General features: G+C 41.7%; 1 protein-coding gene across 2 annotated transcripts in view; it reads right to left on the reverse strand.

The window, feature by feature from the left end:
• Window positions 1-15,551, reverse strand: part of MFSD2B (MFSD2 lysolipid transporter B, sphingolipid) — a 46,466-nt gene that overhangs the window by 6,760 nt on the left and 24,155 nt on the right. Inside the window, exons 7-13 of one of the 2 annotated variants that reach the window (XM_005510116.3) lie at window positions 13,323-13,413; window positions 13,104-13,225; window positions 10,686-10,769; window positions 8,405-8,485; window positions 3,636-3,745; window positions 2,275-2,418; window positions 518-694 (exon numbers count right to left, since the gene is read on the reverse strand). In XM_005510116.3, coding sequence (XP_005510173.3) covers window positions 518-694; window positions 2,275-2,418; window positions 3,636-3,745; window positions 8,405-8,485; window positions 10,686-10,769; window positions 13,104-13,225; window positions 13,323-13,413 — 809 coding nt within the window. The remainder of the gene's footprint in view (window positions 1-517; window positions 695-2,274; window positions 2,419-3,635; window positions 3,746-8,404; window positions 8,486-10,685; window positions 10,770-13,103; window positions 13,226-13,322; window positions 13,414-15,551) is intronic. The other variant, XM_065055778.1, reaches the window with a different exon arrangement.

The following is a 15,551-nucleotide window of genomic DNA, read 5'->3' on the forward strand; positions in this document are numbered from 1 at the left end:
GGAGGGGAAGAAGGAGAGGGACAGGGTAAAAGGGGAAAGAACAGCTCAAAGCTGTCCTTTCTTCTTCTCCCACCATCTTTCCTGCCTACGCCTCTAAATGGTTCGGATGTTTCTTATATGCCATAAACATCAAGAATGCAGTCAAGAATCTCCCTTTATTCTATATACAAGTAAATTGTAACTATTCGCATCTTCTCCAGAAATTTATTCTACACAGAATATTCTTAATTTCTGGCTTGAAACACTGCACTGCAAGAGTGCTTTGTGCACCACTCCAGAGAAAAAGTAAAATGTAGCAGCCAGTCTATCTGATAAATGGTCCTCTAAGCAGGTGTACTACACTACAAAAGTAAAATACTGGAGCATGTAATGGTATCACTCAGTTAATAATTCAACTAATATAGTGTTGTTTTGTTTTCTTGTAAGGAATCTATATTGGTAGCTAATAATTTTTGCCCAGTATGACTAAGAGCTGCTGCAATGACATTGTTGCTGCTTGCTGCCAATTCAAACCTACCTTAGTTCTTCAAGCGCAAGCTTTGTTTCTTTCCGACTTTCTTCAGTGATGGGATAGAAAAGAAGTATAAATAAACCTGCCAGGATGAGCACAGCAGGGACCGCTCCGATGAGGATTTTCAGTGTGAGGATCACATCGTTGGATTGTCTGCATATCCCTGGCTTGTATCCGGTAAACCTGAACAAATGGAAATAGCAGCTGTGGGTGTTAAGTCCGAAGCAAAAAGGCAGTTGCTCATCTGAAGACTTTTCCTTGGGTCACTATTCTCTCCCAACACTCTAAGGCTGTTCTCCGTTTTTTTCCTACACCTCTCTATTTCCTTCCCTTCATTACATGTTTCAAATCTCATTTTCAAATCTCATCTCTGTGCTCTATTTCAGATAACTGTGCTACCTCTGTATTTTCTCGTTATTATAATGTAACATTTAACTACTAAGAGGAGCATGGAATCCCATGTAAGGAAAACAATCTGTTAACGTGTTTCCTATTAATATTCAGCAAAGTATTTAGGCTCTGCTTTAAAAGTATGCAAGTAATCTGACCAATTTCAACAGCAGTAATTAACTTTAATTTAAACACACACTTAAGCACTCTTGTCAAGATAGACAAATTTTCTCAAGTGCTTAGAGTTAGGTACACACTTACAGTTCATTGATTCGGGGCTTCCATGCAGTCCCACAACTGCTGATATAACCAAATTCCCATTCCCAGTTTGTGGAATGAGTTTATTTTTCTCTGAACGTGCACCTATGAAAGCTACAGCTCATTTGGCATCACTCTGTGTTCTCCCACAAACATCTGCCTTGGCAAACTGCTGGGACCTAACTGGAGTGCAACTGAAAATGGGCTAGTTGGTGAACAGTGATTTGTTCAAGGGTGTTAGCAGCAAGTATCTACGATTCTGAAGCCCAAAATGTTCAGCCAAGCACTGCCTGCTATTTACATTTAGGCTAAAGGCCCTGAAACAAAACATTCTGGTTACTAAAAGCTAACTTGGAGTCAGGGGCAAAATAGAGTTTCAGACAAGTTTCCTTCTAAGTTTTTTGGGTGCCGTGTGCTGTAGCAGCGACAGTCCAAGGTCCTTTCTGCCAGGTCACGTACACAAGCAGGGCAGGAGGTGGCTGAACACTTTCTGAGCCTGATCCTAGTTGGAACAGACAAGGCGAAAGTGGAAGGTGAACACAAAGCATCTTCCAAACTGACATGGTCTAGGTCAGATGTGTCAAACTCATTTTCACCAGGGGCACCATCAGTCTTGCAGTTGCCTTCAAAGGGCCGAATGTAATTTTACGACTGGATAACTGTAGGAGTAGTTACATTTATCCAGTCCTAAAATTACCCCTGGTCTAGGTGATGGGCAGAGCTGTGAGACAGACACTGTTCCTGACTCTGATCAGCGTCCAGCTCCCTAAAACCACGTGGGAATTGGTGATCCTTTTATGCTGAATGGGCCACTACAGATCCCTGAAAGCGCTCCAGTCCGTGTAAAGACTTAGAAGCTCATATACATAGTCCAGCCCAGAAGTAACAGAGAATGCACAAAGCAAAATATCACTTGTGGGGGACCTTTATTTGCGGAGCTTTTATGTTTAGCTCTTTATTCATATAAGCCACTAAAATTTACACAAGTAATTTGGAAAAAGGAAAATCTAAAGGAATTCAGGCCTTTCTGACCTTTAACTCCACAGGATAAAGGCGGAGTAACCTCAGAATTCTTTCAGAGCAGATTCATTAAGTGGAAACGCGGGGTTACTTACTCCAGGCCTGCTGCAGAAATTCCTAAGCCAATTCCCGCTGACATCTTGGTAAAGAAAACATAAGAAGAATAGAAAATGGTTTCGTGTCCTTTTCCATGAGGATTCTGCAGGCGGAAGTTATCAACAACATCAGGCAGCATTGACCTAGAGATGAGCCAGATAAAAGAGAAACTCAAGCCAAAATCTCTTCTCAAAGTCCAACTTTACTGAAAGAACAAACCCCTTCTCCCTTTTTAACATGTGACTAAGGAAGTCGTGCACGTGAAAGAATCTAGTTCAAAAAGTCCTATTGCTGGACAGGAGGGCAAAAATCCATGTAAGAAACACATGGTGACATATTGCAAAGTAGAAAACCAGCTGAAAAACTTACTGGGAGGTGGCAGAATTCTTCAGACTGATTCCAATCAGAAGTTGTGATATTACAAGAGTGCAGCAATAAACACATTTCTTAAGATTCCAAGTGACTCTGAATAGTTTTACTCCGAAGCAACTCTTTTGACAAGCCAACATTTTCAGAAACCAGTGAGATCTATTTTCTCTTTACTTCAAAGAGGCTGAATTTGGTAATGAGGAATCAGAATGGAAGCTGCTCAAATGTCAATTGTGAAGTGACATTATATTTCTAATATAAGTCCTGATTTACTGTTGGAAAAAAGGGCTTCTCACCCTCTGTGCAGAAAAGTTTACACAGTCTGACAGCTTATTTCAAACTATGTTTCCACGATCTCTTGGAGTTTTCAGGGTATTGTACAAACGAGTAATGCAAAACAGCTCTCTCAGCAAGGGTCTCGTTTTCTGGTCAATTTGACCTGAATTTTAATTACTCTCTCTGGAGAGGAAATGTCTGATCCTGCTCATCCTTGAGCAGTTTTTCCCCCACACATTTTCAGTCCTCAAGAGCAAAAGACCTTGAATTCTCAGTTTCTTTTAATCATATCCTTGTGTTATTTGATCTGTAACAGAGGACTGTTCAAGCAGGGGTAAGTAACTTGGCTTATGTTTCCTCTGCTACATTCTTAATTGTTCAGCATTATTTGATTTATCCAACTTCATCATTTCTGTAGTTGTTTAAAAGCAAACCTAAGCGACTGATTCATTGTTCTCACAAGTTCTATAGCTACTTAGATTATTGTTTCATCTACATACTCTTGTGTACAAAGAACAGCTACAATTACAGTAGACGTAATCTGTGAACAACAAGGCAACCACTGCAAATAGCCTCTATTATAAAAGCAGAAAAAGATTCTTAAAAGTGACTCTTGCCAAATTCTGCTTCTTCCAGAGGCAAATTCCGTGTAGTAGTATATACATGTGACGTGGCCATATACCCCTTCCCCACCTCAAATGTAAAATTCTCCTACCATGGCAACAGAAGAGATGCTGCAATGCTCAGACCAGAGACGAAGGCCACCAAATAGGCCAGGATCAAGTTTGGAATGGTCACTAGCATGACTGCAAAAGGAATCATCCACTGAGGAAGAAGAAAAACAGCACATCTAACTTACAGTATGCACTACTCAACAGTATACAGATTGTTCCCTTCAAAATATAAGATTATGTTATGAAACAATTTACACACAGCAATGCCTAACACTTCAGTATTTTGATGAAACGGCATTTCCAAAGAGCCCTGAGCCCATCTGTATTTATTTATTGTCATGGTTTAATCCCAGCTAGCAACTAAGCCTCATACAGCCACTCTCTCACTCTCCCCCGGTGGGATGGGGGAGAGAACTGGAAGGGTAAAAGTGAGAAAAGTCATGCGTTGAGTTAGAGACAGTTTAAAAACTAAAGCAAAACCCATGCATACAAGCAAAGCAAAACAAGGAATTCATTCACTACTTCCCATGGACAGATGAATGTTCAGCCATCTCCAGGACAGCCGGGCTATATCACATGTAATGGTTACTTGGGAAGACAAATTCCATCACTCCAAACATCCCCCCCACTCCTCCTTCTTCCTCTAGCTTTATATGCTGAGCATGACATCATATGGTATGGAATGTCCCTTTGGTCACTTGAGGCCAGCTGTCCCAGCTGTGTCCCCTCCCAGCTTCTTGTGCACCCCCAGCCTGCTCACTGGTGGAGTGGGGTGAGGAGCAGAAAAGGCCTTGAATCTGTGTAAGTGCTGCTCAGCGATAACTAAAACATCCCTGTTTTATCAACACTGTTTTCAGCAGAAATCCAAACCACAGTCCTATACCAGCTTCTAGGGAAAAAATTAATTGTATTCCAGCCAAAACCAACACACCTATCATGGACGAATCAGAGAAAAGTGGGACAAGCCACGGCAGTGCTTTCTCCGTGAGCGGTATTAGGGCTATGACTGCACTGGTAAATTAAACAGTCCCAGGAGCCTATTTATCAGTCATGAGGCCGGCTGGCAGACCCTGGCCACATCCATACTCCTAAACATTCACAGTCTCCAAAAGAAGTGTGGCCACATAAATACATTTTGTGAAGAGCCCTTAGGTGGGCTAGATCCCAAACTGTGCCCAGGTATTTCCTGAGAGACTGATAATCAGCTTGTGCTAAGATTTTTCTGCCAATTTAGTAAGAGATGACCAAACACCTGTTTCTGTTCTAGGCCAGCGAACTATTTAACTTACTATTAGAAACAAAGCCTTGAAACATCATCACACTGCATTTCAAGGGGAGGGGTGAGGGTTCAATGGTCATTTTGAATTGCAAATATCCCATGTCACACATCATCTTGAGTTTTGAAGAAGAGTTTGCTTACACCTTCATTTCCAATTGCTGCTTTAAAGCAATCTAGGTACTCAGCAATAACTAAAACGAGGAGAGCAGTGTGGTTTACTCCCGCCCCACATAGACAGATACACCCATGACATTGCACGAGTCACTAAGTCTACCCTCAAAACCAAACTAATTTGGGATGCTCAGGATTTGTTTTCTGGCAGTACCTAAACCCACCAGATTCCCCCAACTTCAACTTAAGGCAATGGGCTTACGGGACTGAAAATCCCCTATTTTAAATGCCGATTGGATGCACACAGCCCAGCTGTCCCCTACCCATCACATGCTCCGTCTCCCACGCCTGTGAACCATGGGCACAGCACATGTAGAATCCAGAATCAGGGGCTTATCTACAGGGCATTTTAATGATGGGGGATTAGTTTAACATTAAGTGTTTCAATCCTCTGTACTTGCAGCCTGGGAGTTGAGGGTATGAGAAGAGCTTTCACAGAGAGTGATTCCCCTAAGCACTGCTATTTACAGTTCTGTATGATAAGTGATTCTGGGAGCCCTGGAGTCTAATCCATTATGTTTACGCTTTAAATGCGTTTCCCATCTAAAGCACTTGCTCCTAACCTAAGGAGGCAGAAAATAACCTTTCCTGACTGCAAGTCCCCAGCACAGATAGATAATCCTTGCATTAGCCCAATGTGGTGGCAAAATCGTTATTTCACCACAAGAGAGCACTCCAGCAATACAAGATTTTATGTTGCCTATGAGCAATTTTATGACTGCCTCATGCTCCACATGGGGCACTCACTCAGAAACCAAAGCACTCAAACAAAATCCTCGATCGATAATAATAATCATTGTAAATGTAATTTTCTACTGAAAGAGAAGCACAACCCGCAGGACTGAGGCTTCGACGCCCTGAAGTCTCACTCACGCAATGGTGGTGCAATCACGGGGGCAGCGTTCCTGCTGCAATAAACAGCTAATGCATCTCCTTTTCTTCTTATAAAGCAAATATTCTGTTATTGGCACCCTGCTCCCTAGTCACAGGGCTGCTCTCCTTCGAGACATAAACCATATCCTGCAGTTATCGCGTGTCTTCCATCCATTCCCTGACAGCACCGTGGAAGGTGACCCTGCTGGGATGCTGCAGGTGGTACCGGCCTGTGCAAAAGCACCTTCTGAAGGACAAATTAGGAAAAGGTGCAGCCAGAGTGTGAGTGGAAATGGGGATAGGAGGGTGGAAAAGCGGCTGCATAGCCAGGATTCATCCAAGGACATGTCTCCGTGATGCTCAGTGCTGAAAACAGACAAAAACCGTGTATGTGTGGGGAGTTGAAAAGATTAAGGGCATTTTTTGATTATTTTTAATTTTTTTTATACTAAATCCTCCAAAACCCGCAGGCAAAAGGAATTATTGGCCAAGATGGAAGTTAGGGTTGTGAGTGAAAGCGATCTTCCCCTTTTAGACACCTTGCCAAAACCATGAATCAGCAAGATGCCACAATTCTCAAAACTTCTCATGACAACTTCATCTTCAGTCACCAGCTGAGAGATTTACCGATTGTAAATTTGGTGTTTGCCCTGTGAGGGCAGAGCAGACAATACAAATGAATGTAGCACATGGAAACAGAGGTAAATATAATAATTTCTAGCCTGTGCAGCAACCTGATCATGGGAAGAACACTCTCAAGGATCCTGCTTGGGTATGACCCCATACTTCCAGAAAGTCTAAGCAATAAACTTCTAGGAAGCTTAGATACGTCATCAGTACTTAGACTGTTGATCGTCTCTTGTGGTGGAATGAGTAAAAAAGGAGCAATATCAGTGGAAGGAAGCCAAGATTCTTGTTGCCTATCTGCCTGTGCTGCCTTCTATATTCTTTCAGGGGTCTCTGACGTAGAACCACTTCAACAGCAAAAATTAGCCTGGAGCAGCATGACTTTTTATTTACTTTCAGGAAGCTGAATTTCAAATGACATCTTCACCCTGAACCTGAGTAAGGTTTTGGAAAAAAACCTCGTTTTCTCCCCTGCCTCTTTCCATTCCAGAAGAACATTCCCCAGTGACAAACACAGGAACCCTGAATGATGTGATTTCATTTCACAGTGCGAGAGAACAGATTAGCTGTACAGATCACACAAGGTGGTAGCATAGCCAGCCCCTGTGAGGCACTGCCAGACACAAAATCCATCACTGAGTGCACGCTGAGTCCCTTGAGAAATGTCTACAAGGTAAAATAGAGAGGTGGCTTTTTTTTCAATCCAGCCCCCACTTAGACCATAACACAGTCAAGCAACTCAACTGTAAAATTAAGTTAAACCATGTTTACAGAGGTGCTGACAGGCTTCCCAGTCATGTTAAACTAAATTTATAGAGCCAAGCTGGTTGAAGAAAGCAGTTTTCTTAGCCACGTAGACAGAGGAGGAGATTTCCTGAGGAGAAAATCTGCATTCCCTGGTCCAGTCAATGGTCCAATACTGCTTTTGGCAATTCCCTTTGCTCAAGTGGTAAAAAGCATATTTGGAACTTGGGTTTTAAAGTTCTCATTCTTTGGAAGTCATTCCAACACACAGATTTTAATTCCAAAAATTATAACTGTTCAATTATATTCAACAATTTTCACCAGATCTAAACCTTTCAGCTTTGTTTGGATTTTGACATATAGCTTCAGGCTGCATTTTCCAAGTCCTCATGCTTTGTTGTGCACAAGACAGACAATTTTTCTTTCCTCTTTCATAAGTAATTGAAGGTAAACAGGGGAAAAATAGGGAGGAACAGTCCTGTACAATGACTCACTGAGGATGATGACAGAAAATTGCTGCTGTCTGCATTAAGTGAAGGACTTAAAATAATCCATCAGCGATGAGGGCAGGCTTGCTGAGCTGGCTTTGCAGAGCTGTGTCAAAGTTAAACTAGGCTTCTTTTCTCAGGTAGGTCACCTGTTTCTTTACTTCACTAATAACTGTCTGTTCAGAGGGATGTGGGCACCTCTGCCTTTTTATGTTTCCAGAGAAGGATGAATGACAGACTCCTGCTTCCTCCTCCGTGGCCGAATCACAGATGTGTTCAACTCAGCACAAAGACAAAACAAGCCTTGTACAGCAGATAACTTGTCAATCTGAGGCAAAATGGACCTGAATTTATAAAATCTCATTGGGGTTCACGTCTGAGAGATGACAAATTCAGAGCTGGTGCAGATTCTTAAATAAACTGGGACCTCCCTTCAGTATCAATCCATTTCTCAGAAGTTTCTCTTGGAAACTTGGAATCTCTCTGAAATTCGGTATAGCGATTTAAAACTCTGAAACTGAGAAAATTTGATGTAGCTTGAGGTTATAAGCACTTGAAAGAGCTCCCGAAGCAGCTCCAGTTGTCAAATGAAGTGAGCACAGATCTTTTTCTCAAAGGATTTGCTTACCGAAATCCCACATGCTGCACACTTCTTGCCAAATCGCTGCAGAAACTTCTGCCAGAAGGGAATGCTCACAGCTGCCGATACCTACAATTGACAAAAAACGCATCTGTATCTTACTGCCACTGTTTTCTACAGCTGTAGAGCTCACAGATGTTGTTTTGTCTAGTACATTACAGTCTGAAAGGAAGGTGAACTCACAGATTCCTGTTTCTCCTCATCCTTTGAGTGATTTTTTTTTAAATTCACTGTTACATATTACAAACAAAATCTATCCATGAGACGGTTTTCCACAGTCAAATATCAGAAGGCAGCATCTTAAAATTTCCTTTTCCTAATGTAACCCACAGCAGTTAAAGCTATATGTGATACAGTCATTAAAGTTTAAACATATTTCAAACAGTCGTAATATGTGCTAATGCCTTTTGTCTCATTATCTGAACTTGACAAACGTTACGTGAATCAAGCTCTACCACATCATACAGGAAGAAAGCTGAAGCATAAAATACACTTATCTTAAGATACACTCAGAGTACGTAACCCATTCTACATGTTTATTCTTAGGAACATATTCTAAGAGAAGTAGTTGCTTACAGTCAACATTACTATTTTCTGTACTGTAATATTCACCTGACAGCAGCAACAACTCCAGTACCATTGCACTGAAGTATTACTGCTAATGTCAGCCTTACAATCGACCTAAATTCAAATGTCATCTCATTGTTACAATTATATTGCACTATTTACTGACTTTACTGTCTCTTGCCTCCCTTCTTGGTGTCCATTACTTGCAGAGCTTTAAGATATTGTCCTGGTTTTGGCTGGGATAGAGCTAATTTTCTTCCTAGTAGGTGGTATAGAGCTGTGCTTTGGATTTAGAGGCAGAATAATGATGATAATACACTGACGTTGTAGTTGTTGCTAAGTAGCCAAGGACTTTGCAGCTTCTCATGCCATACCAGGCACTCAGGAAGCTGGGAGGGGACACAGCCAGGACAGCTGACCCAAAGTGGCTGAAGGCGTATTCCATACAATATGATGTCATGTTCAGCATATATTTTTGAAGAAACTTGCCAGAGAAAACGGTGCTTGCGGATGGGCTGAGTATCTGTCACCAGGGGGTTGAATATCAATGACCGGGTGGCAAGCATTGTACATAATTCATTTTGTATATTCTTTTATCTCTTTCTGTCCTCTTCCTTTGCTGTCCTACTAAACTGTCTTCATCTCAACCCAAGAGTTTGACTTCTTTTTCCATTCTCCCCCCCAGGTCACTGGAAGGTGGCAGGGAGGGAGGGAGTGAGTAGCTGTGTGGTACTCAGTTGTTGGCCAGGGTTAAACCATGACAGATACACAACAGTAATACCTTGCTCTCCAACGTTTTGGTTTTAATAATTGGAAAAGTTCTGTTTTATAATGTGGGAAAGGAAGAATCAAAAAGGGATAGGAACGGTGGGAGGCTGGGACCCGAGAAGTGGAAATGAAGTTCTCCTAAGATGGTTCCATAAAGTGTCTGTGCCAAATGGGTCAGAAACATGCAACAGCTGCCCTGAAAATGACTGCTGCAGCATGGGGTACGGTAGACAAATTCTCTACAATATATTTCAAAACTGCAGTACATGCACATCCCAGTAATTACGCCACATTAAATGTTCTACTTGTGTTAAAAGAACTTTGGTCAAAAGGACGAAAACGACAGTTTTCAACTAATACTACTTGTAATCATAAAGTAAATCCTGCAGTACAGGAGCAGTGTGTAACTGAGTCATAAGTATCACCTAAGGGAGCAGAATTCTACCTCTGCATGTCAAGAAAAAATGTTCTGTAAAAGAATCCTTTTATCACACTGCCATTTGCTCTAGAGAGGAATCTTCATATCTCTGGATATTTTAAATATTTATCCTTGCAAGCTGCCTAGCCCAGAAGGCTCATGTGTATGAATACACAAATTAAAATTGTTTAATTTTCAGCATACCAGACTGGGGAAAGGGAAAAAGGAGCTAAAACTCTTGACCTCCTTTCTGGCAGCAGCTTTTGCCCTTTATAGAAGCAGAAAGTGACTCAAAGGTAAAAACAGCAAGGAATTAATTAAAAGCTCCAAAGCATTAATTTTTTAGAAGTATAGTAAGGAACAACAGCTTTATTTCAAACAGGCAATGCAAAAGATGGCATAGCTTTTTGACAACTCTGTCTAGACACAGAAGTCTTTTTGCCTTCTGTTATTTTGTGCCAAAAACCAGTGAGAACCAGCTATCAGATGAAAACATGGGAGAGAAGCGCAACTCACCAAGATGGTCACCACCAAATACTGGAAGTGATTGCGAAGATCAGCAGCGTGAGTGCAGAAAAGGACAAAGTTGCTCTGCTCCAGCTGTTGAATTGAAGACATTCGGTGACCACCAAAAAAAGAAAGGAAAAATAAATGAGACGTAAATGACGTCACACTCCATGCTAGCCAAACATAGTTAGTTACTGATTTGTTAAATGTAGCGTTTGGGAGTCTGATTCTTCCCTTTTACAGCAATTTAAAGGAGCAATAACTCTCCTGCTCTCACTGGAGTAACATGCCAATGATATTGGGGCAAGCGAGAGGTAAACCACACATCTAATACAGGATAAAACCAACCAAAACAGGAACTGCCTTAAGAGAGGATTCTGTCTAAAGGCTTTACTCCCTGTGTTGCAATTGCCTTGTGTCGTTGTCACAGCTACAGCTGCAGATTGCTGCAAGAAATCGCCCTTCCTTTTCCATAGCAATGTTGTAAATCTTTCCCCAGAAGCTCTGACCTTGAAACAAGTTACTATTCAGTTGCAGCTACACTCATGCCAACTCCTTGTAGTAGAGCAGCTAACCACTGGTTTTGTGTACAACTTGGCTAAGGAGTGTAGCTTTGGGTCAGATATCTCCGTGAGTCTGAGTACTTGTTGGATGGGAGGATCGAGCTGCACTGTGTTACAACAACAGGTGAAGCCACTGCCACCATGGTTCTGCAGAACCCAGGCGGGTTCTGAACACCAGAATATGGTTCAGGCCTAGCTCCAACAGAAGCAGAATGACAGAGGAGGATTTAATACTTATGCCACAGCAGGATGATCAATTCTTGCTCCCTTGTGTGCTTGTAGATTATAAGCGACAAATCATCTGTATACAAATTAGGATAAAAGTTACATCCCCTCTCCACTGCCATCAAAGCCTTCCCCAGCTTGTGTCCCCGTTTACTCTGCCTTCACCTTAGATGTAGAATATCATGCTCTGGGACTATGGCCAATGCACTTTTACCAGCCTGTGCCTTTTCTCACCAGTAATTCACTCACTGAATTCCACGAGGTCAGTGTTTGTTCCTTGAATCACGAGAGCAAGGGTTGCTCATGCTGCCTGAACCGGAGCAATACAGGTTCCAGCTGCTGCCTCATCTCACACCTTCCCTTCAGTTTGTACAAATGGAAAAATGAAGTGATACGGCCTGACAGAAGATCTTTTCCTCTCCAGGTGCTGTCAGCAGGTAGCCGTCGACCAGCTGTATCCTTACTGACTGAATGGATGCTGGAAGGAGCAGGACCATAAGGGACCTTTTGTCTTTCATCTTCTCCCTGTCCCTGCTGCTGCTCACAGTGCCTACAGCTCTCAGATGTGAGCAGAAATGCTTCTGCTACTGTTTCTCACCCTTGGACCTTCCAGCAAGAACTGACAGGTGCTGTAAAGGACAGGCTACTAACTGTGCCCAACTCCAGGCCAACAGGAAACTTTGGTGCCCCTTTGGCAAACAGTCTTTTAAGCAGCCCTTCCAAGGAACTAACTAGTTGACCAGGACTACTGGTGAACACAGCACTGCTCCCTTACATGACCCATTCTTGCTCTCTGCCATGATATTTGCTTGACCAATGGCTCATGTGTCTTAGAGTCTGTTGACAAAAAAGTGAATGTTATTTGCTTTTCAAAATTGAACCAAATTCAACAGATGTGTACAGGTTCACATTAAAATAACGTATTTACTGAGTTGAATGTAGCTCAAAAATTGAGCTTCAAAGACACTGCTGGACTATGAGGAGTAAGGGTTCCTTACTAAGTGGCTTGAAGTTTTTCTGCAGCTTCTCTCTATGGGAGGACATACATCTTTTTGCGAGAGCCACGTTCGACTGCAGGTCCTCGTTTGAAAATGAGCTCTATCTAGCTTTGAGACAGGTGAGACCTCCTGCCTCTGAACATCTTCTTACTCTGACCTAATGCCTTCCATCATGAAAGGCTCCATAAGAACCAGTTCAGCTGTCATCTGAGAACAGTCACCTATGCAAAGGAAAGGGGCAATGGTTTGAAGCGGCACACACTATAGAGAAGAACAGAGAGAAGAGGAAAAAGCATTCTCTAAGCAACTGAAACCACAGGAGACTGTAGATAGATAACATATAATGACCTAATCTGGGTCACTAGAACTAGTTCCTCACCTTTTATGGGGGGGAAAAAAAAAAGCCATCTTTAAATGATCAGGACTTTGGTTTTGCTTTTTGTTTGAAAAAAACATCTCCAGCTGCACAGGACCCCAGGCACCAAAAAGGGACTCTGGTTCCCTACTGGTTTGTAGGGGAAGGCACCTCCCCCTCTATCAGCACCTCCAGTCAAAGGTTATTTGCATTTCAGCTGCCGCAGACTTCCCCATGCTGGGACAGGACTGAGGCCAACACACAGACACAGAGAGCCTGCAGTTACCTGAACTGCTGTCGAGATGAGAAGAAATGAAGCCGTAAGTTTCACATATGGACCGTGCTTCATGGTGAGTCCAAGTCCCTTACAAAAAGGAATTGCTCTGTCTGAATTTAAGGCATAAGGATCTAAGAGGAGCAGAACACATAAAATAACAATATATTTTTTCAGAGATGAATGCAAAATATTTATGATTAAATCTAGGCATACTTATATATATCTTACCATCTTTTTCCTTTACTCCAAGAAAAAGAATGACGATTCCAAGAAGATACACACCTCCTATGACCCCTGCTGCAATCATATAAACTTTTGCCTTTGGAAAGAAAAAAGACGTGTTTGAAATTGTGACAGGAGAATGACAAGACATGATGAAAATTTCTGTCTCTTTCTGGTGAGTCATCTGCAAATGAAGAAATGCCCGTCAAAAGACAGCCAACTGTCTTTTATGAAAAATGTTCACTTCTGCAGAATCACAGAATCAATCAACTGGGCTGGAAAAGACCTCAGAGATCATCAAGTCCAACCCTTGGTCCAACTCCAGTCCATTGACTAGATCATGGCACTAAGTGCCATGTCCAATCTCAATTTAAAAACCTCCAGGGACGGTGAGTCCAGCACCTCCCTGGGCAGCCATTCCAATGCCTGACCACTCTCTCCATAAAGAATTTCTTTCTAATATCCAGCCTAAATTTCCCCTGGCAGAGTTGAAGCCCATGCCCCCTTGTCCTATTGCTGACTGCCTGGGAGAAGAGACCAATCCCCACCTGGCTAGAACTGCCCTTCAGGTAGTTCTAGAGAGTGCTGAGCTCACCTCTAAGCCTCCTCTTCTCCAGACTAAACAACCCCAGCTCCCTCAGCCTCTCCCCATAGGGCTTGTGTTCAAGTCCCTTCACCAGTCGTGTTGCTCTTCTCTGGACCCGCTCCAGCACTTCAATGTCTTTCCTGAACTGAGGGGCCCAGAACTGAACACAATACTCCAGGTGTGGCCTCCCCAATGCAGAGCACAGGGGAAGGATCACTGCCCTTGTCCTGCTGACCATGCTATTTTTGATACAGGACAGCTGCAGTTCATTTATAAACAACACCTACTTTAGGATAAATGCAGGGCACATACGTATGTATTTCTCAAAAAAAAGAAAAAATAAAGAAGCAGCAGCTGTGAACACAAGGGCTACTGTGTTGGCGACCAGAATGTTTTAAAAATTTGCTTATAGTGAGACTAGTTATAGATATATAGAGTCATCTATTGAAAGCAGGCAGCATCCACCAAGTGATTCTGATTTATAGTAAGTTCAGTTGCTCAAGCTACACAGACTGCAAGCTATATCTTCATGCTGGGTAGCAAAGCCCTCAGAACTGACGTAAACATAATTACTACAGTTACTGCATTTATACATAATGATAAAAAAGCTTCCTTTAAGCTCCAATGAATTTTAGAGATCACACTTTAATGCCAATTTTTGGAGAATATCTTAGTTTGCATGCTTGCTTTAATGGTTACTTAGTGAAATACTCAAGCAAATTCAGAAATCTTTGCTTCCCAATAGCCAGGGGAACAAAGCCTCCAAGGACGCCTCCCAGAACATTAGCTCACATTTATTGTTTCTCATCGGGATTACACTGGCCCTTGAATAAAGCTTTAAAAAAATATTTTGCTTTAGTATTCTGTAATAATTTATTTTATACTGTGTTATCAAATATAAAATCAGTGCTAGTTACAGAGTTTTATGACAATGATTATTTGATAGGAGAACTGAATTCCAAATTATCGGTAATATGTTGCAAATGGAATTATTATAAATCTAGGAAGCAACTGGTAAATACAATTACAATTACAAGAACGTACTCTCAAATATAAAGTCACTTTGTACAAATGCAAGGGTTGAGAGATGAACCATGTAAGTGTAGATGATCTTCAAAACAACAGATTTTGTTAAGATATTTACATTTCAGGAGAATACATGGTGAAATAAAGGAATGCAGGAGTATTCTTTATTTGGGGTAAGGGCTTGGTGTGGTTTGTTTGTTTATTTTATATCAGAGTACTTTGATACTATCAGTTATGGCTTGCACAGACTACAGATGGCAGTATTGTAGATACCTAAATTCAGTTAAATTAGGTAATTTCAGCCTCAAAGGCAGCCCAGCCAGAAGAAAATAAAAGGATAGTAACCAGACTCTCTTCTGAATTTTATATTTCATGTCTTTTTATTTGTTAATTTGCTTGAAACAATTGAATTTAAATGCTTTCTTTCACAGGTTGTAGTTAAGTGTAATTTGAGCTTAAACTAGCAAGGATATTCATGGAAGGCCAAGTAAGATTCTCCGACCCTAAGCAAATCTTGTTATCCGTCTATGAACTATTTCAATATCCGTGCTTGGTTTCTAGTAGGAAGATCCACCCCTAAGCTTACAATAACAGCTTTGGAAGAACTTGGAAATAACCATTTC

Source organism: Columba livia, chromosome 3 (assembly GCF_036013475.1).
Source record: "Columba livia isolate bColLiv1 breed racing homer chromosome 3, bColLiv1.pat.W.v2, whole genome shotgun sequence".
NCBI classification, from domain to species: domain Eukaryota; kingdom Metazoa; phylum Chordata; class Aves; order Columbiformes; family Columbidae; genus Columba; species Columba livia.